The 27,754-nt window shown below is 44.0% G+C and overlaps 1 protein-coding gene across 1 annotated transcript in view; it reads left to right on the forward strand.

Moving 5' to 3' along the window:
* The window catches only part of elovl7a (ELOVL fatty acid elongase 7a), a 104,800-nt gene that overhangs the window by 73,059 nt on the left and 3,987 nt on the right, over positions 1-27,754 (forward strand). The window contains exons 4-7 of the mRNA XM_085971557.1: positions 10,788-10,868; positions 12,007-12,063; positions 20,075-20,180; positions 26,166-26,302. Coding sequence (XP_085827683.1) covers positions 10,788-10,868; positions 12,007-12,063; positions 20,075-20,180; positions 26,166-26,302 — 381 coding nt within the window. The remainder of the gene's footprint in view (positions 1-10,787; positions 10,869-12,006; positions 12,064-20,074; positions 20,181-26,165; positions 26,303-27,754) is intronic.

Consider the following 27,754-nt stretch of genomic DNA (forward strand, 5'->3'; position numbering starts at 1 on the left):
GCTTCTCGCCGGTCTTAACGACCACAACCTGGGCTCGCCAGGGGCTGGTGCTGCCCTCAATAATCCCTTCTTTCAGGAGCCGCTCCACTTCGGTTTTAATGAAAACCCTGTCCCCGGCACTGTATCGCCTGCTCTTTGTGGCGATGGGCTTACAGTCGGGGGTGAGGTTAGCAAACAGTGGTGGGGGGGTGACTCTGAGTGTGGAGAGGTTGCACCTGGTGCGCGGCGGGCAATTTGGAAGCTGCTGGCTGCGGACTGTGAGTGGGGGTAGGGGTCCACCGTACGCCATCGTAACACTTTTAAGGTGGCACTGAAAATCTAACCCCAGCAGGACGGCAGCGCAGAGGTCAGGCAGGACCAGAAGTTTAAAATGATCGTACACGGTCCCGTCTACTATGAGTGTCACCACGCAGTAGCCGCCGATGTCCGCCGACTGGGACTCGGAGGCCATAGAAATCCGCTGTTGCGCAGGCAGGACTGGGAGAGAGCAACGCCGCACCGTGTCGGGGTGGATGAAGCTCTCCGTGCTCCCAGAGTCAAAAAGGCAGATTGTATCGTGACCATTTACCTTAATGTCCATTGTGGAACTGGCCAGTTGGTGCGGTCTCGCTTGGTTCAGTGTAACGGATGCCAGCGTAGGGGTCGGTGTGTCGCTGCGGGTATCAGATGAGGCGGTGTCGGGGGCCTGCTGCGTCCCAGCTGTCGTCCAAGATGGCGGCGTCCATGATCCCCATGTGGCTGGAGGCGTCCAAAATGGCTGCTGTACCGGTGATTCGCACACGGCCGGGGAGGTCCAAGATGGCGGCCCGCATGGCCCACACGCGGCGCTGCTGGGGTTCGGGGTGGCTTTGGCCCTGCAGATGCTAGCGTAGTGTCCCTTCTTCCCGCAGCCCGAGCAGATCGCGTTTTTCGCCGGGCAGCGCGCTCTGGGGTGTTTTGCCTGGCCACAGAAGTAGCATTTCTGGCCTTGGGGCACTGCTGTCTGGCCTTGGGACACTGCTGCGGTAGTTGGGCCGTTGTTGGGGTGTGGCTGGGGTGGCACGGCGCTATGAGGCGGTCCTACCGTGTCCCAGGCTGTCATTCCCCGCGGCGTCCACGGTGCAGAGGAGTAGGCATCCATGCCCTGGTAGGCTGCATCCAACGATAGTGCGAGTTCAGAGGCCTTGTTGAGGTCGAGGTTACTCTGCTCCAACAGTCGCTGTCGGGTGTAATTGGATCTGCGGCCCGCTACAAAAGCGTCCCGGATAAGTTCCTCTGTGTACACGGCGGCCTTTACATCCTTACAACCACAGGCCCGGCCAAGCACAGACAGTGCCTGAAGGTATTCCACGGTCGATTCCCCAGGTTGTTGTTTACGACTCCCCAGGAGGTGCCTGGCGTACACTTCGTTCACTGGGCGCGTGTACTGGTCCTTGAGGAGCTTGATAGCGTTCGCGTACGAGGTCGCGTCTTGGATGACCGAGTACACTCGGTGGTTCACTTTGGAGGTCAGGACATCCAGTTTGTCCTCGTCCGATTTGATTGCTTCGGAGGCGGTCAGGAATTTTTCGAAACACTTAAGCCAGTGAGTAAACTTGGTGGATGAGTCCGCCTCCCGATGATCTAAGTCCAGGCATGCTGGTGTGAGGATCTTCTCCATTATAAAAATGTTGTTAATAAAATTGATGCGCTATCAATTACTCATAAAAGACTGAGAGTTAGAAGAGTAACTAAAGGCTTTTATTAACAACAGAATGGAGGTCTGCCTCGCGTGGTCGACCGGTCCAGGATACAAAGGGCTGGGGAGCAGTCACCTTTATACTAGGACCTGTGGGAGGAGTCAGCCGAGGCATGTCCAGGCATGTACACAGTGGAATACAAACAGGACAAACAGGAATACAAACAGTGGTTTACCACACCTATCTAATCGTAGACAGAGAATCACCTGCAATGGCTTCTCTTCCCACTCCCACATCATTACCTGTGGTGTCCGCCAAGGATCTATCCTTGACCCCCCTCCTATTTCTCACCTACATGCTGCCCCTTGGCGACATCATCCGAAAACACGGCTTCACTTTCCACATGTATGCTGACGACACCCAGCTTTACCTCATCACCACTTCTCTCGACCACTCCATGGTCTCTAAATTGTCAGATTGCTTGTCCGACATCCAGTAGTGGATGAGCAGAAATTTTCTCCAATTAAATATTGGGAAGACCGAAGCCATTGTTTTCGGTCCCCGCCACAAACTTGTTCCCTAGCCACTGACACTATTCCTCTCCCTAGCATCTGTCTGAGGCTGAACCACACTGTTCGCAACCTTGGTGTCATATTTAACCCGGAAATGAGCTTCCGACCACATATCCGTGGCATAACTAAGACCGCCTATTTCCACTTCCATAACATCACCCGTCTCCGCCCCTGCCTCAGCTTAACTGTTGCTGAAACCCTCATCCATGCCTTTGTTACCTCTAGACTTGACTATTCCAACGCACTCCTGGCTGGCCTCCCATGTTCTACCGTACATAAACTTGGTCATCCAAAACTCGGCTGCCCGTGTCCTAACTCGCACCAAGTCACGTTCACCCATCACCCCTGTGCTCACTGACCTACATTGGCTCCCAGTTAAGCAATGCCTCGATTTTCAAAATTCTCATCCTTGAAAACGTTAGTGGGAGTGGTATATAGACCTCCAAACAGTAATGCGGAGGTTGGGGCTGGCATTAAAAGGGAAACTAGAGAAGCGTGCAATAAGGGCACAGCAGTCATCATGGGTGACTTTAATCTACATATAGATTGGGCTAACCAAAAGGTCAGGAAAAGCAAGCCCTGGAAGGTCGGACACCGCGGGAGGCTCAGAGGTCAGACCGGGTGGAAGGAGAGCCAGGGAGAAGCAGGCCCCGGGACGTCGGTACCACGGTAGCTGAAGATTGTCGGGCAGGAGTGCGGGAAAGGCGGAGCGGGGCGAGCGCGGACCCTATTGTGATGGCGCCGATGAAGATGGCTGCCGTCTTTGCGGGCTCCGTGCGTACCAGGCAGCTAAGTGTCCTTTGCTGATTGGTGCGCTCGGCTCGTTAAGAAAAAAGCATTTCACTGACTGGATTTCACTTGTTGTATTTGGTTATGTGACAAATGAAATTGAAATTGATACTGTGGAGGAGGAATTCCTGGAGTGTTTACGGGATGGTTTCCTGGACCAATATGTCAAGGAACCAACCAGAGATCAGGCCATCTTAGACTGGGTATTATGTAACGAGAAAGGATTAATTAGCAATCTTGTTATACGAGGCCCCTTGGGTCGGAGCGATCATAATATGATAGAATTCTTCATTAAGATGGAGAATGAAGTAGTCGACTCAGAAACTAGGGTCCTAAATTTAAATAAAGGAAACTACGATGGTCTGAGGTGCGAGTTGGGTAGGATTGATTGGGGAATGTCACTCAAAGGGTTGATGGTGGATAGGCAATGGCAAACATTCAAAGACCGCATGGATGAACTACAGAATTTCTTCATCTCAGTTTGGCATAAAAATAAAACAAAAAAGGTGACTCAACCGTGGCTAACAAGGGAAATTAGGGATAGCATAAGATCCAAGGAGAGGACATATAAATTGGCCAGAAAAAGCAGTAAACCTGAGGATTGGGAGCAGTTTAGGATTCAACAAAGGAGGACAAAGGGATTAATTAAGAAAGGGAAAATAGAATGAGAGTAAGCTTGCTGGGAACATAAAAACTGACTGTAAAAGCTTTTATAGATAGTGAAGAGAAAAAGATTGGTGAAGTCAAGCGTAGGTCCCTTGCCGTCAGAATCAGGGGAATTTATAATGGGGAACAAAGAAATGGCAGACCAATTAAATACATATTTTGGTCCTGTCTTCACAAAGGAGGACACAAATAACCTCCCAGAGATGTCGGGGAACATAGGGTCTGATGAAAGGGAGGAACTGAAAGAAATCAGTATTTGTAGGGAAATGGTGTTAGGGAAATTGATGGGATTGCAGGCCGATAAATCCCCAGGGCCTGATAATCTACATCCTAGGGTACTTAAGGAAGTGGCCCTAGAAATAGTAGATGCATTGCTGATCATCTTCCAACATTCGATGGAATCTGGAACAGTACTCATGGATTGGAGGGTAGCTAATGTTACCCCACTATTCAAAAAAGGTGGTAGAGAGAAAACGGGGAATTACAGACCGGTAAGCCTGACATCGGTAGTGGGGAAAATGCTAGAGTCCATTATAAAAGATGTAATAGCAGAGCACTTGGAAAACAGTGACAGGATCGGACAAAGTCAACATGGATTTACAAAAGGTAAATCATGCTTGACTAATCTACTGGAATTTTTTGAGGATGTAACTTGTAAAATAGATAAGGGAGAACCAGTGGATGTGGTGTATTTGGACTTTCAGAAGGCTTTTGATACGGTCCCGCATAAGAGATTAGCATGTAAAGTTAAGGCACATGGGATTGGGGGCAAGGCATTGACTTGGATAGAGAACTGGTTGGCAGACAGAAAGCAGAGTTGGAATAAATGGGTCTTTTTCTGAGTGGCAGGCAGTTACTAGTGGGGTACCGCAGGGATCAGTCCTTGGACCCCAGCTATTCACAATATATATTAATGATCTAGGCAAGGGAACTAGATGTAATATCTCCAAATTTGCAGACGACACAAAGCTGGGTGGGCGTGTGTGCTGTGAGGAGGATGCCGAGAAACTCCAGGATGATTTGGACTGGTTGGGTGATTGGGCAAAAGCATGGCAGATGCAATATAACGTGGATAAATGTGAGGTTATCCACTTTGGTGGCAAAAACAGGAAGGCAGATTATTATCTAAATGGCAATAGATTGGGAGAAGGGGAAGTGCAACGAGACCTGGGTGTCCTTGTGCACCAGTTGCTGAAGGTAAGCATGGAGGTGCAGCAGGCGGTTAAGAAGGCAAATGGTATGTTGGCCTTCGTAGCGAGAGGGTTCGAGTACAGGAACAAGGATGTCTTGCTGCAGTTGTACAGGGCCTTGGTGAGACCACATCTTGAGTATTGTGTGCAGTTTTGGTCGCCTTATCTGAGGAAGGATGTTCTTGCCATGGGAGGAGTTCAGCGAAGATTCACCAGGCTGATACCTGGGATGGCAGGAATGATGTATGAGGAGAGATTGGGTCGATTGGGCTTGTACTCACTGGAGTTTAGAAGAATGAGAGGGGATTTCATTGAAACTTATAAAATTCTGACAGGACTGGACAGACTAGATGCAGGAAGGATGTTCCCGATGGTTGGGGAGTCCAAAACCAGGGGTCACAGTCTAGGGATAAGGGGTAGGCCATTTAGGACAGAAATGAGGAGGAATTTCTTCACCCAGAGAGTGGTGAACCTGTGGAATTCTCTACCACAGAAGGCAGTGGAGGCCAATACATTAAATATATTGAAAAAGGAGTTGGATATATTTCTTACGGCTAAAGGGATCAAGGGGTATGGGGAGAAAGCAGGGACCGGGTACTGAATTTGAATGATCAGCCATGATCGCATTGAATGGTGGAGCAGGCTCGAGGGGCCGAATGGCCTACTCCTGCTCCTATCTTCTATGTTTCTATGGAACACTATTTTTGAGGAGTACTTAATTGACACACTGAAGCTCAAATATAAGCCAAATTTAATTTTTGTTCACTTGATTTGGCTTATACCCAAAATAACAAATGGAATTTAAGTTTAAGTGATGGAAGCTTTTGAATAATTTTATAATCTTGAGTAAAATATGGTGCATGCAGTTTTATTCGTAACTGTTCAATTGGAATCTGCTTAAAATAAAATACCCAATAATTGAGGTCTTGACTTTTATATGGTATTAAGCATATTTTTACATTTTTCATTTGGCTAAGTAATTAAATGGCTTGATTACAATGAACCTGCTTCCATCAAATGCCAGCCTTTTCAGGTAGTTGGAATACCCTGAACTGAGTGCCGTCTAACTGAAACTGCATGTAGATAACTAACAAGTAACTTGTTTTCCAAGATCAAGTTAGTCCTTGAAATGCAACAGTTTCTTTCTTTCTTTCTCCATTTCTTCACCCCTTCTATCCACTCCCCCACTCTGAGCAGCAGGACTATAACTTATTCTAGTTCAAAGCAACTGGCCTGTGTTTCACCTTGAACATGAAATGGGTGAGCAATGGAGATGGTGCCAATTCCTCATCTCATCTAATTGCAAAGGAACAGCATCAATGACTCGCATGAAGAGGCAGTAGCTTTTTGGGATAGCCGTTGTTAAATCAACTCCACATAAAACAAAATTTAAATTAGTTCTATTTTAGTTTAGTCATCCCCACACAAACACCTCCATATAATAAGAGTGTTGTATATGAGGTTGACGTATAATACAAATCAAGTTGGAACTGACCATTTCTTGGTAAATAGGTACTTTTGCAATACAAGGCAATGATGCTTCTGAGCTCCATCTGAATTAATAACAATTTCTTGGCAAGCCTAAGAGTAATGTAGATTTTTTTTGAAGAATGTAGTTCAATGGTGTGTTGTAAGACTTAAATATTGGCAGTCTACTTGCTGTGCATCATTTCACCAGCTAAGATACAACAAAATCTCTATACAAATGTCAGTCTGAAAACATGGGAGAAGAAATGCAGACAGAAGGGAGGATAAGAGAAAACATGAGGGGCAGTGAAGTGAATATGTAGGGCGAGGGGAAAACTGGACAAGAGCAGAAAAAAATGGTAGTATCGTAGAAACCGGAGTAGGCCATTTAGCCCCTCGCACCTGTTCTGCCATTCAGTGAGATCATGGCTGATCTGCAACCTAACTCCATATAACTGCCTTTGGCCCATATCCCTTAATACCTTTGGTTTACAAAAATCTATCAATCTCCGATTTATAATTAATAACTGATCTAGCATCAATTGCCATTTGCAATTGTTGTAAGGGAGGGAAAGAAAACCGGTAGTGAAGAGGTGAGGGGAAGAGAATTGTGCGAAGAGGAGGAAACTTGAGATGGGGTGAATGCATTGAAATGGAGGATTGAAAAATGATGGCTAGAACCTCTCCCCTCTGACTTTCAACTCCCTCTGGTGCAGACCATTGGGGCCTGGTGACTTAATCGTGGAGTTCTTTTAATTTTTTCAGAAGCAATTCCTTTTCTACAGTTATCATCCTGTAGTACACCTGTGTTCTCACTTCTGACATCACTTGTAAAAATTAATTCAAAGTATTTCCGTCATGCAATTACCCTCCAAGTAGAATCTCCTTCATCCAGGTGGTCCTATCTTTTTTTTTATACTTAGAAAAGCTCTTACTGTTGCCATTTATATTTGAAAGTCTTTTTTTCATATTCCCTTTAGCCCCTCTAATCAATTTCTTCCTCATCATTAACCTTAACTTCTCTTATTCATTTCAATTTGTTTAATCGCTATTTAGCTATGGAACTCAGTACTTTTTACTTTTATAGGAATGTATTTATTTTGTACATCTCCTATTTGAAGATTCCCCACTGTTGATCTGCCTACTAACTTTTCTGTTCCGTTTAGTTGGGCCAGGTTCCCTTTTTATCACCATTGTCTCGTTCCCCTCTGTACTTTTTGGCTCTTTATCTTTTTCTACTCTTGCATAGTGACCACAACTTAGGTTCAATTTCTCATTTGCTTTCCTCCTTTCACATTAGTTATTTACTCCACTTCATTCACAGAATTAAATTGAGCAGAACTTCTTTCCATGTTGGATTGGAAAAATACTGACCTGTGAAGCTGTCCTGCATGCACTTGAATACATCGGAGGGATGTGAACACACCAGGAGGGGGAAAAAAATGTCTATGGGGAGTAGAGAAACAGAGGGAAGGAAGAGAAAATACAAAATGCAGAGGGACAAGAGAGGGAGCACATGAGGTGAAGGATGTATGAAGGAGGCAAGACCTAAACAGGGGTGGGATTAGTACTTTTTAAATTGATACTATGAATAGTTTTCAATTTCTTAAAACAGATTTATTTATGCACTTGTGAATTTAGCTACCGTGGCCAAGGAAAGCACTAGGGAACCAATCAAAAAATAATTTGCTTTACTGTCGCTAAGCAGAATTACAAACTTCATTCCAAATTCTTGCCTTTTACCTCTGCGCTCTGATGGTGGTTGCTTTTGTCTTCCATTACCTCCTCAATACCTTTTTGCCAACATGGTAAATATAGCTACAGAAAATGCTGGAAATACTCAGCAGGCCAGGCAGCATCCGTGGAGAGAGAAACCGAGTTAACGTTTCAGGTCTGGGACCCTTCATCAGAACCAGACCTGAAACGTTAACTCTGTTTCTTTCTCCACAGATGCTGCCTGGCCTGCTGAGTATTTACAGCATTTTCTGTTGTTATTTCAGATTTCCAGCATCTGCAGTATTTTGCTATTATATTTTATGGTAAATATAGCTGTCTGCCGCTTCTTAAAAATAGTGAGACCAAAAAAAATTGAGCAAATAAGTGAATGAATTTGGCAAAATCAGAGCTGCTGATTCTTTATCTTGATTAAAGCTGCACAATTTGGCCCCCCAAACATGAGTAAAATTCCCAGAATATATACCATATAATTTATTTTCACATTCAGTCACTGTAAATGAGTGGCCATGATAAACGTTGGCATAAAACAGCATGTTTTCCAACTCACGGTGAGCAAAACCACAGGGCCACATTTAATATAAAAGCTGTACATGGTCATATGCATTTCCTTATTCTCATATCACACTTCTAGGCAAATTAATTCCAGGTAAACTGCAGGTCAGTGGCTCCTATGCAAATTTCAAACAAAGTGCGTACAGAGAAACTTTCATACCAATAGAAAATGTTTTATTGACACCCTAATCAGAACACGTGTAGCCTATAACTTTTTTAAAGAATCAAAGCCACCCATTCCATCCTGGGTTCTAACCTACAGCGTGAAGAACAATGAAGCTCTGGTCTTGACCTGTGCAGTTCCCCCACCAAATAATTAAACTCTGATTTGTGCCTCAATGCATCACCTCTCGACTTTCACAACAGAATAATGCATTGCGTATTATAACTCACCTGCCCTTGGTAAACAATATATTCAATTTATTGTGTTGTGTCACAGGAGATATACTGGCTTGTAATTTTAATTAGTATGTGCTACATAATCACATGGGTGACAAATCATTTATGGCTCTCCTTTTTTCTTGAGGGTTTTTGATCCGTGGCTGGCATTGGGATATTCAGCAGTGTGAATAGCTCAGATGCTGGTCTCCCAAAATACAAACTAGGCTCTGGTGCAGGAGGAGCTTCACATTGTTGTATAACAAGGGCTTGTTAGAACATAAGAACATAAGAAATAGGAGCAGGAGTAGGCCAATCGGCCCCTCGAGCCTGCTCCACCATTCAATAAGATCATGGCTGATCTGATCCTAACCTCAAATCTTCTATCACTCTGCATCCAACCTAACCCATGTGATCTCCCGGGAGAGGCGAAAAACCAGATAAAGACCCAATGGCCAATTTGGGAGAAAAAAACCTGGGAAATTCCTCTCCGACCCATCTAGGCGATCGAAATTCTTCCAGGAGATCACTCTGTCCCTATATTTTCTACAGTACTTACCTTCTGTAAAGGCGCTCTCCACCCCAGCCAGGAACAGGAATAAAACCATTTCCTGAAATCTAACAGAATTAGAACACAGTAGGAGCAGAACAAGGCTACACAGCCCCTGGGCCCACTCCACTACCCACAGGGCCATGACCATTCCGAACCTAGACTCATGTCCAATTTCCTGCCCGCTCCCCGTAACCCTTAATTCCCTTTACTTCTAGGAAACTATCTATTTCTGTTTTAAATTTATTTAATGATGTAGCTTCCACAGCTTTCTGGGGCAGCAAATTCCACAAACCTACCACCCTCTGAGTGAAGAAGTTTCTCCTCATCTCAGTTTTGAATGAGCTGCCCCTTATTTTAAGATTATGCCCCCTAGTTCTAGTTTCACCCATCATTGGGAACATCCTCACCGCATCCACCCGATCAAGCCCCTTCACAATCTTATATGTTTCAATAAGATCGCCTCTCATTCTTCTGAACTCCAATGAGTAGAGTCCCAATCTACTCAACCTCTCCTCATATGACCACCCCCTCATCCCCGGGATTAACCGAGTGAACCTTCTTTGTACTGACTCGAGAGCAAGTATGTCTTTTCTTAAGTATGGACACCAAAACTGTATGCAGTATTCCAGGTGCGGTCTCACCAATACCTTGTACAACTGCAGCAATACCTCCCTGTTTTTATATTCCAACCCCCTAGCAATAAAAGCCAACATTCCATTGGCCTTCTTAATCACTTGCTGCACCTGCATACTAACTTTTTGAGTTTCGTGCACCAGGACCCCCAGATCCCTTTGTACTACAGTACTTTCCAGTTTCTTGCCATTAAGATAATAACTTGCTCTATGATTTTTCCTGCCAAAGTGCATAACCTCACACTTTCCAGTATTGTATTCCATCTGCCAAATCTCTGCCCACTTACTTAGCCTGTCTATGTCCCTTTGCAGGTTTTTTATGTCCTCCTCGCTCACTACTTTCCGTCCCATCTTTGTATCATCTGCAAACTTTGATATGTTACACTCGGTCCCCTCCTCCAAATCGTTAATATAGATTGTAAAGAGTTGGGGACCCAGCACTGACCCCTGCGGAACACCTAAAAGCATTCCTGCGACCACATTGAGCTAGCAAGGATTCTTGGTGTGTAAGTAAGTATTAACATACCTCTTTGACCTTCATGGATTTTTTTAATGCACAGTAATTTACTTTTGATGGCTTTTCTAATTAACAGTTTCTTATGTCTGGCTGGGCCACGGGTTACTCATTCCGTTGTGACATTGTGGATTACTCCAGTTCACCCCAAGCCCTTAGGGTAAGTAAATACTCAACTGCCCTTTTTTCACAATCCTGCTTTAAATCTGTGCATGTGAGAGAACATGAAAGGGTTTCTGATTTACTCTAGGTCAGTTTTCAATGTTGGGGGGTAGGGGTAGGGGAGAGAGAGAGTGCAATTTGTTATCCCAGAAAAACAGCCTGGTATAGTAACAACTACAAATTGTTTTGTCTGAGCAAAGTGTAGAAGTACACACTTAACACAAACACTTACGAAGAAGAGCAGGGGAGTTACCCCTGTGTCCTGGCTAATATTTATCCCTCAATCAACATAACAAAAACAGATTATTTGGTCATTATCACATTGCTGTTTGTAGGAGCTTGCTGTGCACAAATTGTCTGCCGCGTTTCCTACATTACAACAGTGACTACACTCCAAAAAGTACTTAATTGGCTGTAAAGCGCTTTGAGACGTCTGGTGGTCATGAAAGGCGCTATATAAATGCAAGTCTTTTCCTTTATTTTATCTTTTCCTTTTTTTCTTTGTCATTGTACAATTGTTTTCTTGTATGTAGTTAGAGTATCATTACAGGACAGAGGAAAACATCTTAATCTATCATGCACGCTCATGTTTTATGGGAAAAAAACTTGAGCAAATTGAAGATAAATTGTGAATTTAAAAAGCCTATTGAGGGATTCCTGAATCCCAATTGTTACCTCTAGAAACAAAAAATCTCAGTTGAGGCCTGTTGCTGCTACATCCAATATGTTTGTTTATGCATCTCCATGTGTTAGATGGTGCAAGTTATAATTGTTTTACCTGTTTTTTTGTCTTTTGCGACATTGAATAGAGGCCCCATCTACCCTTGAGGTGGATGTAAATGATCCCACGGCACGATTAAAGGGGTGTTCTGCTGTCCTAAGCAAAATTCATCCATTAACCATGAGCATCAAAACAGATTATCTAATTATTTTTCTTGCTGTTTTGGGGACCTTGTACACACATTGTCTACAAAATAAAAGACCTAAAATGGTAATGTGTTGGTTGTGAAGCCTGTTTTTGACAGCCTAAGAATGTGAAAGATGCTATATAAATTCAAATTTGTTCTTTCTAGGGTTGGGGGGGGGGGTGAAATAGTTGGGCTGCATTTTCATGTACTAATATACCTTTGTCTTAGATGGCCTGGACCTGCTGGCTTTTTTACATATCCAAGTTTATCGAATTGTTGGACACTGTAAGTATCATGGGAACAGATTAGAAACTTTATTTATATCTTGACACTGGCACCTTGGATCGTTCCTAAAAAAAAAGTATTAATCTTATAGAAATGTATATCAAGTTACATAATTAACAATATTAGGTTGTAGCATGAAGTGTTTAAGAAAAAATGTCTCTTTTTAAAAGGTTGCAGTAATAAAAGTTGTATTCCAAAAAATATTACGCAGCTGTTTAAAGCTGTAATTCAGTTACAGGACACCTTGTTATATTTTGTGTGTGCCACACAATTCAGTGTCTGTGGCTTTTGTGTCAGCCAGTCGCTCAGTGAGTAGCACCCTCGCCTCTGAGTCAGAAGGTTGTGGGCTCAAGTCCCACTCAGGGACTTGAGCACATAAATCTAGGCTGACACACCAGTGCAGTGCTGAGGGAGTGCTGCACTGTCGGAGATGCCGTCTTTCGGATGTGACGTTAAACCGAGGCCCCATCTGCTCTCGGGTAGATGTAAAAGATCCCATGGCACTATTTCAAAGACGAGTAGGGGAGTTACCCCCGGTGTCCTGACCAATATTTATCCCTCAATCAACATAACAAAAACAGATTATCTGGTCATTATCACATTGCTGTTTGTGGGAGCTTGCTGTGCGCAAATTGGCTGCCACGTTTCCTACATTACAACTGTGACTACACTTCAAAAGTACTTCATTGGCTGTAAAGTGCTTTGGGACGTCCAGTGGTCATGAAAGGCGCTATAGAAATGCATTTCTTTCTTTCTCTTTTCTCTCTTTCTTTCTCCTCTCTTATTCTCTCTCTCTCCTCTTTCTCTTTCTGTCTCTCTCGTACGACCAGTGTCAATTTTATGAGACACCCTGTTCCCTTCACTGTCCCCCAAACAAAAAGAAACCTACAATGAATGTTGACATTGCATAGACTCTGGAAATGCTTCAACATATTGTAGAAAAGTATGCAATAATTAATGCTGTGTTGTATTGGTGCCTGTCTTCTCCCATATAGAGTAATATTGATGAGGTTCAGAGTTCAGTGCTGAAGCAGATTGCTTTTACATAAACATTTAACCTTAGTTTTATGGTATATGAATCTAAAATATTATGTCCTTTGTAACCCCAGTATGCTATGTCATGATGCTAGGTCATACAAATGATTCATCACTAAGTTTCTAGTCTCCTCTGTGCAGCTGTGGCAAAGTGCTAGAGAGTGGCCAGTTATGTTTCAAACACCAGCCAGTATTTGATTTGTAGTAGCATTTTTGGAGACTGAGGAACAGCTCACCCTTTCACTATCTAGATGGAAATGATACGTGGCATGGGGACACAGAAGAGGTATTTTTGTTTTGTATGTTCGTTTTAGTATGTTCATACATGCCAACGTAGGAACTAAATGAAAGCTGGTCACCCATTTAATAAAAACTGAAAAGGCCCTTAAAAAGCTGATCAAGCTCCTAAAAGGCTGCCGACGCAATGACAAGTAGTTAGTTACATGGGCCTTGTAACTTAAGCTGTAGCTATACACAACATTCCCTCATTTTGTATTTGGAGGAAAGCACATGAATATGAAATCAATTGCACATTAGATTGGGGTGGGGCAAGGATCCCCAGAGGCATGCTCCCCCAGAAATGGTTGCATTTTTACCTTTAAAATGTTTTAATACATTCTGGTTCATTAACTGAATTACAAAAGTAACTTAATTTTTTTTTTTAATTACATTGATTTTTCAACAGAACGACCGACCAGACTATCACTTATCCAAAAGTTACCTTGATGGTCACTAATTTGCATCCAAGCCCAGATCCTAAAGATAGGCCATTCCTCCTGGAGTTCAGATGCTATACCTCATCCCAATCCCTTTCATAGAGCTGCTCTGTTATCCTTTTACCCTGCTAGTTCATAATAGCGTGCTCCTCCTTTCTCTTCTCCCTCCCCCTTTTTAACCTAGTCTCGATGCAACCTGACCAATTCCTAACTTTTGTTTTCACTTTCAAACCAATTAAAAAAAAAAAAAATGAATTAATACTGTATTTAATCAAATACTTAGTGATTTACTTGCGTGGATGAGGGAAATGTTGAAGCTGAAATTCCTTGAGCCCAGCTCTCGTCGGTGGTATGGTGAGGCGGGACTTGCGGGCGGAAGTCTGGCCTGCTCGAAATGTAAAGATTTATCTTTCACGAAAGAAACTGTTGACCTCAAACTTGCCAGTTTGCTAACATGAAGCATTGACTCTTGGATTCGCCATTAGAAAAGTTGCATTGTGGACTGCACCTCCACACCTACATCATGCAGGTCTACTTTCCATGGGGTAGAAGAGACAGGATTTCTGGTGGGTATTGTCATCCTGCTGGTTCCTCCCTTGCTGCTGCTTAGGTCAGAATGGAATCTCTCATCAAGGAAAAGGGGTTCAAAAAGACAACCGGAGCTTGCCCAAATGGTGTTTCTCCCCTCCCCAACCTTTATGGGGTACACCACCACCTTGCCCTCCTAAACCCTGGAATTCCAGTGCTTTTCTTTTTAATGTTCTGTCACCTTGCAGAAGGAAGTTCCATAACCTACACCTATCAATTACCTCCTTTCTGTTATGAAGCTTAAATTCAATTCAGATTGAAGTTTGATTTGATCCAAATTGGATTCAAATGTCCCAAAAAAAATGTTTTAATTCCTCACCCAGTCTGAGCTGTAATTAGAAGAAAAATTGCCACTTGATTCTGTTATCACAGAATGACAGAAACCCCACAGTGCAGATAGAGGCCATTTCGGCCCATCGAGCCTGCACCGACACATATCCCACCCGATCCCCGTAACCCCTTCACCAACACATATCCCACCCTATCCCCACGTATTTAATCCCCCTAACACTAAGGGTCAATTTATCATAGCCAATCAACCTAACCCGCACATCTTTGGACTGTGGGAGGAAACCGGAGCACCCGGAGAAAACCCACGCAAACACGGGGAGAATGTGCAAACTCCACACAGACAGTCACCCGAGGCCGGATTCGAACCCGGGTCCCTGGCGCTGTGAGGCAACAGTGCTAACCACTATGTTCACCTTGCATGGGTAAAAAATGTTGAAAATGCACAATTTCTGGGTAAATATCTGTTGAAACTGTCTAGCTTTATTGCTCACACTTCCACATGGCTTTTAAGCAAGTTTCCATCCTATACCATTTTCTTTCACTTTTTTCCTCTTCTGCCAGCCTCTCCGCCAATCTTCTCCCCTCTACTGAAAGTGTCATTCTCCTTGCTGGAGTACATTTTGATTGGCTCTGAATAACCCAAGTGGAGAATCTGAATGTGTGAGCCAAGACAAAACCACGGGTGTCAGTAGCCTATTTGACCGTGGGGCACGGCAGCTGAACCCAATCGTTTCCCCACCTGACATCTGTCCATGTGTGCACGCACACAAATACATGCTTCATCTTCTGGGATAGCGAGCGGGAACCCTGACTGATTATATGCCCTCCTCCCACATCAAACCCAGATGCCAGTTGTAGTGTACACTAATCATCTTGGCTTGAATCAGCTAATTCACCACAATGGGAACCTATTCTGGTCTGGATGGTTCTGCTGGTCAGTATTTATAACTCCCACGCATGGAAGCACTGTTTGAATCCAAAACCGACCACAATCTTGCCTCTAACAATGTAATTAAGCCTGTGTGAAAACCTCCCAAGATTGGTTTTACATTGGCACCAGTTTAATGCTGTATAACCTGCAATTCGTGCACACCATTGCTCCCCTGTTGTGAGGTTGATGCATTCCACTTGATGTTTCCTACTGCAGTTTACTGTTGGCCTATTATCTGCCTGTTTTTAATCAAAATGGTGTGCCCTAGCAAAAAGTTGAACTTGATTTGGTATCGAGTTGTCCAGCTGAGTCAATCCAATATAACGGGCTGTTCCATTTATATTGTCCTTATTTCTAGATTATGGCATCAGTTTCTCCCTTGAATCAGCATCCCTTTCAGAAGATTTAAGCTTCTTCCTGCATAACAATAGCACCCTCCTCTAATTAATCCAGTTGTTGCTACACAACGCAGCAACAATACCTAGCTTTAACTGCAGAAGTAATGATATTTTAAAAATGTTTTGAGGGTATCGGAGCCCAGAATCACTTGACTCAAAATGGCTCACCACCACTTTCTCAAAGGCAACTAGGGATGGACAATAAAAAAATTTTTTTATTCGTTTATGGGATGTGGGCATCGTTGGCAAGGCCAGCATTTATTGCCCATCCCTAATTGCCCTTGAGAAGGTGGTGGTGAGCCGCTTTCTTGAACCGCTGCAGTCTGCATGGTGAAGGTACTCCCACAATGCTGTTAGGGAGGAAGTTCCAGGATTTTGACCCAGCGACGATGAAGGAACGGAGATATATTTCCAAGTCCGGATGATGTATGACTTGGGGAACTTCGAAGTGATGGTGCTCCCATGCGCCTGCTGCCCTTGTCCTTCGAGGTGGTAGAGATCATGGGTTTGGGAGGTGCTTGTCGAAGAAGCCTTGGCGAGTTGCTGCAGTGCATCTTGTAGATGGTACACAGTGCAGCCACGATGTGCCGGTGGTGGAGGAAGTGAAGGTTTAAGGTGGTGGATGGGGTGCCAATCAAGCGGGCTGCTTTGTCCTGGATGGTGTCGAGCTTCTTGAGTGTTGTTGGCGCTGCACTCATCCAGGCAAGTGGAGAGTATTCCGTCACACTCCTGACTTGTGCCTTGTAGATGGTGGAAAGGCTTTGGGGAGTCAGGAGGTGAGACACTCGCTACACAATACCTAGCCTCTGACCTGCTCTTGTTGCCACAGTATTTATGTGGCTGGTCCAGTTAGGTTTCTGGTCAATGGTGACCCCCAGGATGTTGATGGTGGGGGATTTGGTGATGGTAATGCCATTGAATGTCATGGGGTGGTGGTTACACTCTCGCTTGTTGGAGATAGTCATTGCCTGGCACTTCTGTGGCGTGAATGTTACCTGCCACTTTTCGGCCCAAGCCTCAACGTCGTTCAGGTCTTGTTGCATGCGAGCATGGACTGCTTCATTATCTGAGGAGTTGTGAAAGGCACTGAACACCGTGCAGTCATCAGCGAACATTCCCATTCCTGACTTTATGTTGGAGGAAGATTATTGATGAAGCAGCTGAAGATGGTTGGACCTAGGACACTGCCCTGAGAAACTGCTGCAGCAATGTCCTGGGGTTGTGATGATTGACCTTCAATCACCACAACCATATTCCTTTGTGCTAGGTATGACTCCAGCCAGTTGAGAGTTTTCCCCCCAATTCCCATAGACTTCAGTTTTACTAGGGCTCCTTGATGCCACACTGTGTCAAATGCTGCCTTGATGTCAAGGGCAGTCATTCTTGCCTCACCTCTGGAATTCAGCTCCTTTTGTCCATGTTTGGACCAAAGCTATAATGAGGTCGGGAGCTGAGTGGTCTTGGCAGAACCCAAACTGGACATCGGTGAGCAGTTTATTGGTGAGTAAGTGCCACTTGATAGCACTGTCGACAACACCTTCCATCACTTTGCTGATGATTGAGAGTAAACTGAAGGGGCAGTAATTGACCGGACTGGATTTGTCCTGCTTTTTGTGGACAGAACATACCTGGGCAGTTTTCCACATTGTCGGATAGATGCTAGTGTTGCAGCATTACTGTAACAGCTTGACTAGAGGTGCAGCTAGTTCCGGAACACAAGTCTTCAGCACGGTAGCCGGGATGTTGTCGGGGCCCATAGCCTTTGCTGTATCCAGTGCGCTCAGCCGTTTCTTGATATAACGTGGAGTGAATCGAATTGGCTGAAGACTGGCTTCTGTGATGGTGGGAGCCTCAGGAGGAGGCCGATAAGGATTATCCACTTGGCACTTCTTGCTGAAGTTTGTTGCAAATGCTTCAGCCTTGTCTTTTGCACTCACGTGCTGAGCTCCACCATCATTCAGGATGGGGATATTCATGGAGCCTCCTCCTCCCGTTATGTTGAATGGTCCACCAACATTCACGACTGGATGTGGCAGGACTGCAGAGCTTTGATTTGTTCCGTTGATTGTGGGATCGCTTAACCCTATCTATAGCATGCTGCTGCTGCTTTTTAGCATGCATGTAGTCCTGTGTTGCAGCTTCCCCAGGTTGGCACCTCATTTTTAGGTACGCCTGGTACTGCTCCTGGCATGCTCTTCTGCACTCCTTATTGAACCAGGGTTGATCCCCTGGCTTGATGGTAATGGTAGACTTAGGGATATGCCAGATATGGTGGAATACAATTCTGCTGCTGCTGATGGTCAACAGCGCCTCATGGATGCTGTACTGGTCTCGCTAGATGTGCTCCTATCTAGTTATCCAGCAAGTTAAACACTTATTCAAATAATTCCTCGAGAAGCCGGTTTGCTGTTTTGAAGCTTTACTTGAACAAATTTGTGAAACTGTAAACAAAGACAAAGTATGTTTTGTACATAGAACTGAGTACTGTACATTAGATGTTACATAAGATATAAACATATTTATAACAATAGAATAGACTAATTGTATAACTAACTAACATTTGAGCTAGACTTCTGTAAATACCAACTATTACTTATAAACATAGTATTGTCAAATACTACACTGACAAAGTTGCTATCATGTTAACGAACAAGGATGCTCACAGATATTGCGTCTGGCCTAGCATATGAGATGAGATGGCATAAGATTGAGATTCTCACATGGAATTCTCCATTACTCAGTAAGTAGCTTCTTTCTGGCAAACTACTTCCGGGGTCAAACAGGAAGAAAGGTCAAATGACCTCTGCTGTATACTAACACTGCTATACAATAGCTACCACCAGAGGGTGCTATCTGCATGTAATAAATCCAGCACACTCCCCATCTGGGGTCGTTAACGACTCCACATAGTCCTAACTTTACTTGTCACTATCTGCATGTAATAAGTCCAGAACAGATGCCCAGTTTTGAGATGCTAGCTCTGTTCTGAATCTATCCCATTTAGCACAGTGGTAGTGCCACACAACATGATGGAGGATGTCCTCAGTGTGGAGATGGGACTTCGTCTCTACAATGACAATGCGGTGGTCACTGCTACCAATACTGTCATGGACAGATGCATCTGCAACAGGTGCATTGGTGAGGATGAAGTCAAGTAGGTTTTTCCCTCGTGTTGTTGTTGGTTCTCTCACCACCTGTTGCAGGCCCAGACTGGCAGCTATGTCCTTTAGGACTCGGTCAGTAGTGGTGCTACCGAGCCACTCTTGGTGATGGACTTTGAAGTCCCCCACCCAGAGTACATTCTGTGCCCTTGCTACTCTCTGCTTCTTCCAAAATTGTGTTCAACATGGAGGAGTACTGATTCATCAGCTGTGGGAGGTGGTAATCAGCAGGAGGTTTCCTTGCCCATGATTGATCTGAAACCATGAGACTTCATGGGGTGTGGAGTCAATGTTGAGGACTCCCAGGGCCACTCCTTCCCAACTGTATACCACTGTGCTGCCACCTCTGGTGGGTCTGTCCAGGGATGGTGATGGAGGAGTTTGGGACATTGGCTGAAAGGTATAATTCTGTGACTGTGACTATGTCAGGCTGTTGCTTGACTAGTCTGTGGGACAACTCTCCTAATTTTGGCACAAGTACCCAGATGTTGGTGAGGAGGACTTTGCAGGGTCAACTGGGCTGGGTGCGCTGTTGCCTTGTCCGTAGCCGGTGCCGAGGGCGATACCGGGTGGTCTGTCCATTCGTGTTTCATAGCTGTTTGTTACTGGGCCATTTCAGAGGACAGTTGAGAGTCAACCACATTGCTGGCCTTGCTAGTGACAGAGCCCAAGAAATGAATAAAGTAAAAAGAAATGCATAGTTGGCGGAAGCAGTTAACCACAAGTGACACAAATAATACATTTTTATATTTAAAATTTATTCAGCCACTGTTTGTATATAAGTGGAAACTCTTTGCCCACTGCCCCCTCAAAATCTAAACTGGTAAAACAATTTTCAGATGATTAATGACACCAATAAATTGTGATGGCATTTCCTGTTTTCCCACACAGATCTTCTTTGTACTTCGAAAGAAGAACAGCCAAGTGACATTCCTTCATGTCTATCACCATACCATCATGTCTTTCACATGGTGGTTTGGAGTCAAATTTGCTCCAGGTAAAGTTGTTGACCAATGGGATGTTCAACCCATAAATCAACTATGATGGTTTTTACTTCTTAAGGTTGGACTTTCAACAAGTGGGTCACTCTACCTCTGGTAATCTGTGAATGTATGTCTTGGTTTGTGAAGCTGTCTAACAATTGCCTTAGTCAGCAGAAACACTGCATGCTCGGATTTGAATTGTAGTCTCATTGCATCTCCTGTTCCAAAACATGGAAAATACTGCAAACTGACCCAATTTGTACAGGCTAAACTGATGTACAGGCTAAACTAATTTGAACAATTGCTGAAGCAGGTTAACACCTAAAAGTACAAAAAATGTACATCCCTAATCTATTAAGTCTTGTGTACAGCGCACACGTCTAGGGAGTAAAACTTAATGTCATCACACTATTGCCAGCCTGTTAAATATAATGGGGGAAAAATTCAGTATCGCCCCGTTTGGGGCGCCATTATCGGCCGTGCGCAAAGTTTAGCGCATGGCGCTAATTATCACCTCCGACAGCAAACTTGGCTTTTATCGCCCCCTGGAGGTGATTGGAGCGCTAAATCAGGCGCTTCACACATGTCTTAAGGCGCAAAGGCCGAGGAGTGAGGCGCTACCTCAGAGCGCTGGCGAAGCAAGGAAGGGCAAATCAATATGAACCTGCAAAGTGCTGCTCAGTACTCAAAACTCCTTCACACAGCGTTGAATCTCTCCAGAAGTCAGTCTCTTTCTCTCTCCCTCAGAATGCGTGGTGCAAAAATGTCACCGACAAAAAAAGGCAGGAAGCGGTCGCCTTTAAATAGCGCTCCCCCAGTCCCTTTCTGACAGCAAAACGCTCCCCTCAACCTGTCGTTGCTAGCGGTAAGGCAGGGGGCGCCACTCAATATCCGGTCCGTTGCACACTCGACTGATGTCACGATCTGCCAGCGCAGGAGATCGTGGCGGTAGTGTTTAGCGCCGCCGCAAAATGTAGTTAATTTCGCGAGCGGCGCAAATATCGCCGCGCCCGGCCTCTAGTTGCTTGGCGCCCTCTTAAGGCGCTAACGGGAGGTGCAAACAACTGAATTTTCCCCCCAATATATTTTAAATATTTTAATATTTATTTAAGACCTCTTCTGACTTGCCAAATCCTAACATTCCCATCCTAATATTACAACATCCTGGGAATCCCTCCCCTGAACTAACATTGGATTACATAGGATATACAGCACAGAAACAGGCCATTTGGCCCAACCAGTCCATGCCAGCCTTTATGCTCCACGCAAGCCTCCTCCTGTCTTTCCTCATCTAAATATATCAGCATAACCCTCTATTTCCTTCTCCCTCATATGCTTGTCTAGCCTCCCCTTAAATGCATCAAAACTATTCGCCTCAGTCACTCCCTGTGGTAGCGAGTTCCACATTCTCACCACTCTCTGGGTAAGGTTTCTTCTTAATTCCCTGTTGGATTTCTTGCTGACTCTTATATTGATGGCCTCTAGTGATGCTCTTCCCCACAAGTGGAAACATTCTCTCTGTATCCACTCTATCAAAATCTTTCATAATTTAAAGACCTCTATTATGTCACCCCACAGCCTTTTTTTCCAAGAGAAAAGAGACCCAGCCTGTTCATCCTTTCCTGATATGTATACCCTCACATTTCTGGTATCATCCTTGTAAATATTCTCTGCACCCTCTCCAGTGCCTCTTTCTCCTTTTTATAATATGGCGACCAGAACTGTACACAATACTCCAAGTGTGGTTTAACCAAGGTTCAATACAGGTTTAGCATAACTTCCCTACTTTTCAATTCTATCCCTTTTTAAAAATAAACCCTCGTGCTTGGTTTGCTTTTTTTTTATGGCCTTGCTAACCTGTGTCGCAACCTTTAGAGATTTGTGTATTTGTACTCCGAGATCCCTTTGTTCCTCTACCCCACCTAGACTCGCACCCTCCATGTAATAAGTGACCTCCCAATTCTTCCTACCAAAATGTAATGCGTCACATTTATCTGTGTTGAACTTCATTTTCCAATTATATGCCCAGTCTGCACGTTTATTAATGTCCTCCTATAATTTGCTGCAGTATTGACTATCCCCCCAATTTGGTGTCATCTCCAAATTTAGAAATTGTGTTTTTGATTCCAAAGTCTATATTGTGAACAGCAGTGGTCTCAGCACTGATCCTAGTGGAACACCAATACCCACCTTCTGCCACTGTGAATAGCAGCCTTTTACCCCTACTCTCTGCTTTCTGTCTTGAAGCCAACTAGCTATCCATTCTGCTACTTGTCCCCTGACTCCGCATTCTCTGACTTTGTTCATTAGTCTATTATGGGGTACCTTATCAAAGGCTTTTTGAAAATCTAGATAAATTACGTTTACTGCATTACCCATGTCTAATCTCTGTTTCCTCTTCAAATAACTCAATGAGGTTGGTCAAGCAAGACTTTCCTTTTTGAAATCCATGCTGACTATTCATTATTATATTTTTGGTTTCTAGATGTTCTTCTATTTTCTCCTTTAGTAGGGATTCCATTATTTTTCTTACCACCGATGTTAAGCTGACTAGTCTATAATTCCCTGGACATGTTCTATCCCCCTTCTTAAATATAGATATTACTTTAGCTATCCGCCAGTCCTCTGGCACTACACCTTTTTCTAACTAATTATTAAATATGTGTAGTAATGCCTCTGCTATCACTTCCCTAAAAATTTTTTAAATGTGTGGATGCAATGGGGTTTTATCCTGAGTTTGATTAGTTTATTTAATGTAGTCCCTCTTTCTTTTAATTTTAAATGCAGTTATCCCACTCATCCAATGTCATGTCCACCTGCTCCATCTCCCTGGTAAATACTGAAGCAAAATAATTATTGAATATTTCTGCCATTTCTCTCTTGTTACCTGTGGTATTATCCTGTCTATCCCTTAATGGCCCTATTCCCATCCCAACCTTTTTTTATTGATGTGCCTGTAAAATATGTTACTATTTTTGTTTTATGTTCCTTGATAATTTAATTTCATATTTCCTCTTTGCCTTCCTAATTGTTTTTTGATTTCTCTCCTAATCTCTTCGTATTCTCCCTTATCATGCACTCCCCTGCTGTCTATGTACTTAATGTATGCCTCTTTTTCCTTACCCTCAATTGTTCCCTTATGGCGTTATTCAACCATGGAGTCTCATTAGTGTTTAGTTTGTTCTTTCCTTTTAGTGGAATATATTGTTCCTGCACTCTGTTGAACACCATTTTAAATGTTTCCCATTAGTGTTCTGTATCGTTGTTTGCCAATATTCTTGCACATTTTATTTTCCCAAATTCTATTCTGAGCCCCTCAAAATCAGCTTTTCTCCAATCTATTACCCTGGTTTTCGTCATACTTATGTCCTTCTCAATTATCATCTTAAAGCGTATTATATTATGGTCACTATTGCCTAGATGTTCCTCTACTTTTACTTCTCTTAACTGCTCTGGTTCATTCTCCATTACTAGATCCAATAGCAAATCCTCCCTTGTTGGGCTTTTTACATATTGGGTTAGAAACAGGCCCTCCGAGGCTCAGATCTCCCTGCCCCAGTACTTCAACCCTGAGATTGCTCCCAGACTATGCAGTCACACTCTTGTGCTTTCAAATCCTAGTGCCCCTACCTCAATACTCCAAACAGCTACACCCACTGCAATGTTACCACATCCTAGCACCTTCCCCCACCAAGTGCTAATAACTTTTCCCTCCTGCACAGTGATATCCTGAGACCACTCTGCCCAACCCACTGCTGTAAACCAACCCCTCCATTCCATCTGCAGTAGTAATATATGGCAGACCACCTCCCCCCCCCACAATCTATCAAAGCAGAACAACCTCATAACTGCTGCTAAATCTCACAAGCTACCTTCCCCACTACTGCTAAACCTGGTTATACCTACCTCCATTCTGCTACATTATCTACCATCTTCCAGTGTATTGCCTTTAAAAAATGCTAAGATAAAAATTAAATACTGTATAGGTGAAGAAACATAGGGCTGGATTTTGCAGTAGAAAAAACAGTGAGGCTAATGGTGTCATAGAGTTATACAGCACAGGAAGAGGCCCTTCGGCCCATCGTGTCCACGCCAGCCATCAAGCCCGATCTATTCTAATCCCATTTTCCAGCACTTGGTCCGTAGCCTTGTATGCTATGGCGTTTCAAGTGCTCATCTAAATGCTCACCATTTATTGAAGTGTAAATTGGGTAGCAACTGCCAGCAACCGCACGTGCATGATTAAACATGGAAATCAGGAAGTTGCTGTCTGAGATGTCCTGCTCCTCCAGAAGCTCCGCTATAACAGTATCTCACCGAGAGACTTGCCATTGAAATACATGGAATGGCGTGAAGTTGCTGTACTTAAGGGATGGATACCCACTAAACTCAGCAGAAAATGTTAGGGCTTGTCCATTCTAGTGTAAGTACACTTTTAACTATGTGATGAGTCTTAATTACTACTAAACAACTTTTCTGGCACTGAAAATTAACTTTTACAAGTGTGCAGTTTCATTCATTTAGATTTTAATTATTGTTGGAGATTTTTTTTAATTCTACGTTTTCTTGATCAGCTCAGTCCAGGAACAGTAAACTATTGTAGCTAATTGCAAGATTTGCCATCACTAATGACAATGTGAAAACAAATGCCAGTTGATATGCAGTAATTGCTTACTGCCATTAGGTGGCACAAGCATGCTTTGTGTGGTAGCTAAATTCACAAGTGCTGTCCTGTAATTCACAATCAGTAATGCAGCAGATTGGATATGGCTTAGGGGAGTGGAGAGAACCAACTTGCCCATACTACAGTAGTTGGTGCTCCGAGAACTAGCTATTGATATGTTAAATCACTTTTTTTATGCATAACTTAGGCATTCGTGCTTTGGATAACTTTAAGCTTTTTTAATAGAAGGGTTGGCACTACGGGTTGACTAACCCTTATCCGAAAACCTTGGGACCAGCTGTGTTTCGGTTTTCGGAAATTTTCAGATTTCAGAAGGTATTATTTCAGACTGGGAAACTCTGAACATTAAATTAATTTGGTAATTAGTATTTGTATTTAATATAAATTTTAAAAGTTCAGGCTACCTCTTGCGACTGTTCCATGTCTCATTCCCCTTCCTGCTTCTCTGTGCTGCTGCTCACAGTCTGTTTACAGCTCCCCCTGCTCCGTGTCTCATTCCCCTTCCTGCTTCTCTGAATTCCTTGACTTAGCGGGGGTCTGGGGCTCGACTGCCGCCGCCAGTTGTGGGAAAGCCGGATATCGGCTGACTCCTACGCTAAGCTGGCCCGCAAATCAGGTCGGGGGAGGAGAAAAGAATATCGGACGGGCTGCTGCAGCTATCGGACGGGCCGCTGTGTTGTTGGGTTCACTCTCCCGGTACCTCCTTTACACTGCCCGGCTCGGCCTGCAATTTCCTACCTAGGAGGGAACTCTGTGACCCTCTGTCCTGCTCACAGGGAAAGGCAGAGCTCCCTCAGTCACACTTAACATCGAGAGCGAAGGCCGGCGTGTCGACAATCTGCAGGAATTCTTGTTCTGGGCCCCGGAGTACCACTCCTGTCATGTTTTGCACCACTCGGATCATGTCGTGCGCACGACTTACACTGAACGAAAAAACTTTCGGTTTTCAGAAGTTTTCGGTTTTCGGAAGTTCGGATAAAGGATAGTCTACCTGTATGACTCTATGACACCATTAGCCTCACTTTTTTCTACTGCAAAATCCAGCCCTATGTTTCTTCACCTATACAGTAATTTTATTACTTTTGAAAAAATATTGCTGTACTTAATTTACTGCTAGTCTTTTTAATCTAAAATACCTTTAAACACTAGAAGCTTCTCGAGATGTTCTTTCCATGGGCTTTGTGTTGTGCACTTTACAGCAGTAGGTTAAAAGTGCACCAGCACAGATTTTGGACAGCCAACCAAACTTATTTTTCTAACTGCTTTTCCCTTTCTCTCTTTCTTCCTCACTCCCACCCCCCACACTCCCATACAGGTGGTCTAGGAACATTTCATGCTCTTGTAAACTGTGTTGTACATATTATCATGTACACATACTATGGTTTATCTGCATTGGGACAAACTTACCAGAAGTATTTATGGTGGAAAAAGTACATGACGACAATTCAATTGGTAAGTTTTCTTTTGTTCTTGGGTTGTGGATGACACTGGAAGGGTTGCATTTATTGGCCATCTATAGTTGCCCCAAGGGCATTTAGAGTCGGCCATATTATGGACTGGGCTGGAGTGGTGTAGACAAATCCAGATACGGCTGGCAGGTTCCCTTCCCTGAAGGACTTAGTAACCCAGTTGGGTTTTTTGCAATAGTCCAGTGCTAGCCCGCAATTTAGCAGATTTTTAAAAGTTTAATTTCAGAGCATGCCCTGGTGAGATTTGAACTATCCCATACTTCTTATAGTCAGACTACCATACCCTAGTGTTTGGTGTCCTGGTTTTCCTTTTTTGGCAAAATGAGGTGGAAACCTGCAATATGCTCCATATCTGATGAAACATAGAAACATAGAAGATAGGAGCAGGAGTAGGCCATTCGGCCCCTCGAGCCTGCTCCGCCATTCAATGAGATCATGGCTGATCATCCAAATTCAGTACCCTGTTCCTGCCTTCTCTCCATATCTCTTGATCCCTTTAGTCTTAAGAAATATATCCAACTCCTTCTTGAATATATTTAATGAATTGGCCTCTACTGCCTTCTTTGGCAGAGAATTCCACAGGTTCACCACTCTCTGGGTGAAGAAATTCCTCCTCATCTCTGTCCTAAATGGCTTACCCCTTATCCTTAGACTGTGACCCCTGGTTCTGGACTCCCCGACCATCGGGAACATCCTTCCAGCATCTAGTCTGTCTAGTCCTGTTAGAATTTTATAAGTTTCGATCAGATCCCCTCTCATTCTTCTAAACTCCAGCGAGTACAAGCCCAATCGACCCAATCTCTCCTCATACGTCATTCCTGCCATCCCAGGTATCAGCCTGGTGAATCTTCGCTGCACTCCCTCCATGGCAAGAACATCCTTCCTCAGATAAGGCGACCAAAACTGCACACAATACTCAAGGTGTGGTCTCACCAAGGCCCTGTACAACTGCAGCAAGACATCCATGTTCCTGTACTCAAACCCTCTCGCTACGAAGGCCAACATACCATTTGCCTTCTTAACCGCCTGCTGCACCTGCATGCTTACTTTCAGCGACTGGTGCACAAGGATGCCCAGGTCTCATTGCACTTCCCCTTCTCCCAATCTATTGCCATTTAGATAATAATCTGCCTTCCTGTTTTTGACACCAAAGTGGATAACCTCGCATTTATCCACGTTATATTGCATCTGCCATGCTTCTGCCCAATCGCCCAACCTGTCCAAATCATACTGGAGTTTCTCGGCATCCTCTTCACAGCACACACGCTCACCCAGCTTTGTGTCGTCTGCAAACTTGGAGATATTACATCTAGTTCCCTCGTCCAGATCATTAATATATATTGTGAATAGCTGGGGTCCAAGGACTGATCCCTGCGGTACCCCACTAGTCACTGCCTGCCACTCTGAAAAAGAGCCGAAAGTTTGTGACATTTTT

Source organism: Somniosus microcephalus, chromosome 2, assembly GCF_052327205.1.
Source record: "Somniosus microcephalus isolate GS21.2 chromosome 2, FLI_Smic_1.0, whole genome shotgun sequence".
In the NCBI taxonomy this organism is placed as follows: Eukaryota; Metazoa; Chordata; class Chondrichthyes; order Squaliformes; family Somniosidae; genus Somniosus; species Somniosus microcephalus.